Source organism: Pygoscelis adeliae, unplaced genomic scaffold (assembly GCF_000699105.1).
Source record: "Pygoscelis adeliae isolate BGI_AS28 unplaced genomic scaffold, ASM69910v1 Scaffold602, whole genome shotgun sequence".
Lineage (NCBI taxonomy): Eukaryota > Metazoa > Chordata > Aves > Sphenisciformes > Spheniscidae > Pygoscelis > Pygoscelis adeliae.
The window spans coordinates 44,326-45,786 of NW_008824295.1; the positions used below are offsets into that span (position 1 = coordinate 44,326).

The 1,461-nt window shown below is 42.8% G+C and overlaps 1 protein-coding gene across 1 annotated transcript in view; it reads right to left on the reverse strand.

The window, feature by feature from the left end:
• DNAJC8 (DnaJ (Hsp40) homolog, subfamily C, member 8) overlaps positions 1 to 1,461 on the reverse strand; it is a gene marked incomplete at its 5' end in the record, with an annotated part of 13,325 nt that overhangs the window by 4,558 nt on the left and 7,306 nt on the right. Inside the window, one exon of the mRNA XM_009318845.1 lies at positions 604 to 679. Within this exon, the coding sequence (XP_009317120.1) occupies positions 604 to 679 (76 nt within the window). The remainder of the gene's footprint in view (positions 1 to 603; positions 680 to 1,461) is intronic.

Sequence of the window (1,461 nt, forward strand, 5' to 3'; positions counted from 1 at the left end):
ATGGTTTAGTGGGCATGGTGGTGTTGGGTTGACGGTTGGACTCGATGATCTTAGAGTCTTTTCCTTCCTTAATGATTCTATGATTCTATAATAGCAGCACAACAACCACAAAGCTACTTCTGATATGCCTAAACCTTGAATACAGGGTGGAAGGATCAAAGGGACGTGATTGTCATTCAGGTCTCTGATATTCACGGGAGATACAGATTCCATGTAGGCAACCAGACTGAAAAGTACCAACAACAGTCCACACTAGTGGTTGAACAGCTGCCAGATTAAGTTTTACTGGTCACCAGTGACCTGGGCTAAGCAGCAATTCAAATTTCTGACTAGGGACAAGAATGAACTGCTGACAGAGCTGAAAAATACTACACATTAATCTACCAGACCTGTTTCTGGAAAGGTGATACCAAAGCCCTACCGGTGGGCTCTTCTCCCCACACAAGGACAAAACCCAGGCTTGTGCGGGACCTTTTACTAAGTGTCTACTTAAATTATCTTATAGCACCTGTAGACAAAAAGTCTCTCTTCTCTCTAGGGGCACTCCCTGCAGCACGGCCAAGAATTGCTGAGGCCCATCCTGTAAGTTAAGCTGCTGATTACCTCAAAGTTCTTCTGCCATTCTCGCTCTCGTTTAGCTTTCTCTTGTGCCTCAATTTCCTCTTCTCTCTGCCGCTTCCTGTAAGGGAAGCCACAAAGAAGTAATGAACCCACAAGCATCTACTTCAAAGAAACACAGTAATACTTTCAAAACACCTCAGAAAGCTCTTCTAATTTCGTGGCAGATTAAAGTGCTTATCAGAAGAGATATACACGCACACCTAAGATAGGACAGAAAATAGAATTTTATTTAAAATCTGGAAAAGCAGCAAGCAGAGAAGATGGTTTGGCACCACTGACAGCATGCATGTACTTAATCAGTGAGTCAGATGCCCTTGCTTGGCAAAACAAGTTGGACTCTTTCATAGCTCTAGTGATAAGTCTCTAAAACTGTTGAGAGTAGACATTTTTGAGAAGCATGCAAGGTAAGAATGAAATTTCCCTCCTCCCCTAATTTTCATGTGTCATCATGCAACCATCTCCCAGACTGCCTTCACTGACCAGTAGAGAAACCCCGCTCTATGAAGTGCATCCACAGTAAGCACTCAGGCAACATGTGATCAAAACACCTAAAATAGTTCAGGATCACACATGCCACACAGTATTTCTGGCCCGTAATTAAAATTAAAAATCAATTCTTTGCATGCTAACAACAGGCAGAAATGTGTCACCATTTCATTGTTTTAGCTGGCCTCCATGTATACACCTAAGAGCATATAAGCACACACAATTTATCAATGTCTTAAATACAGGAGGGCAAGTTTCCTGTTTGCATTTCTCAAGCACAGAGCTCTACAACCCACAGGTTGCCCAGAGAAGTGGTGGAATCTACATCACTGGAAGACAGCTTGACAGGACTCT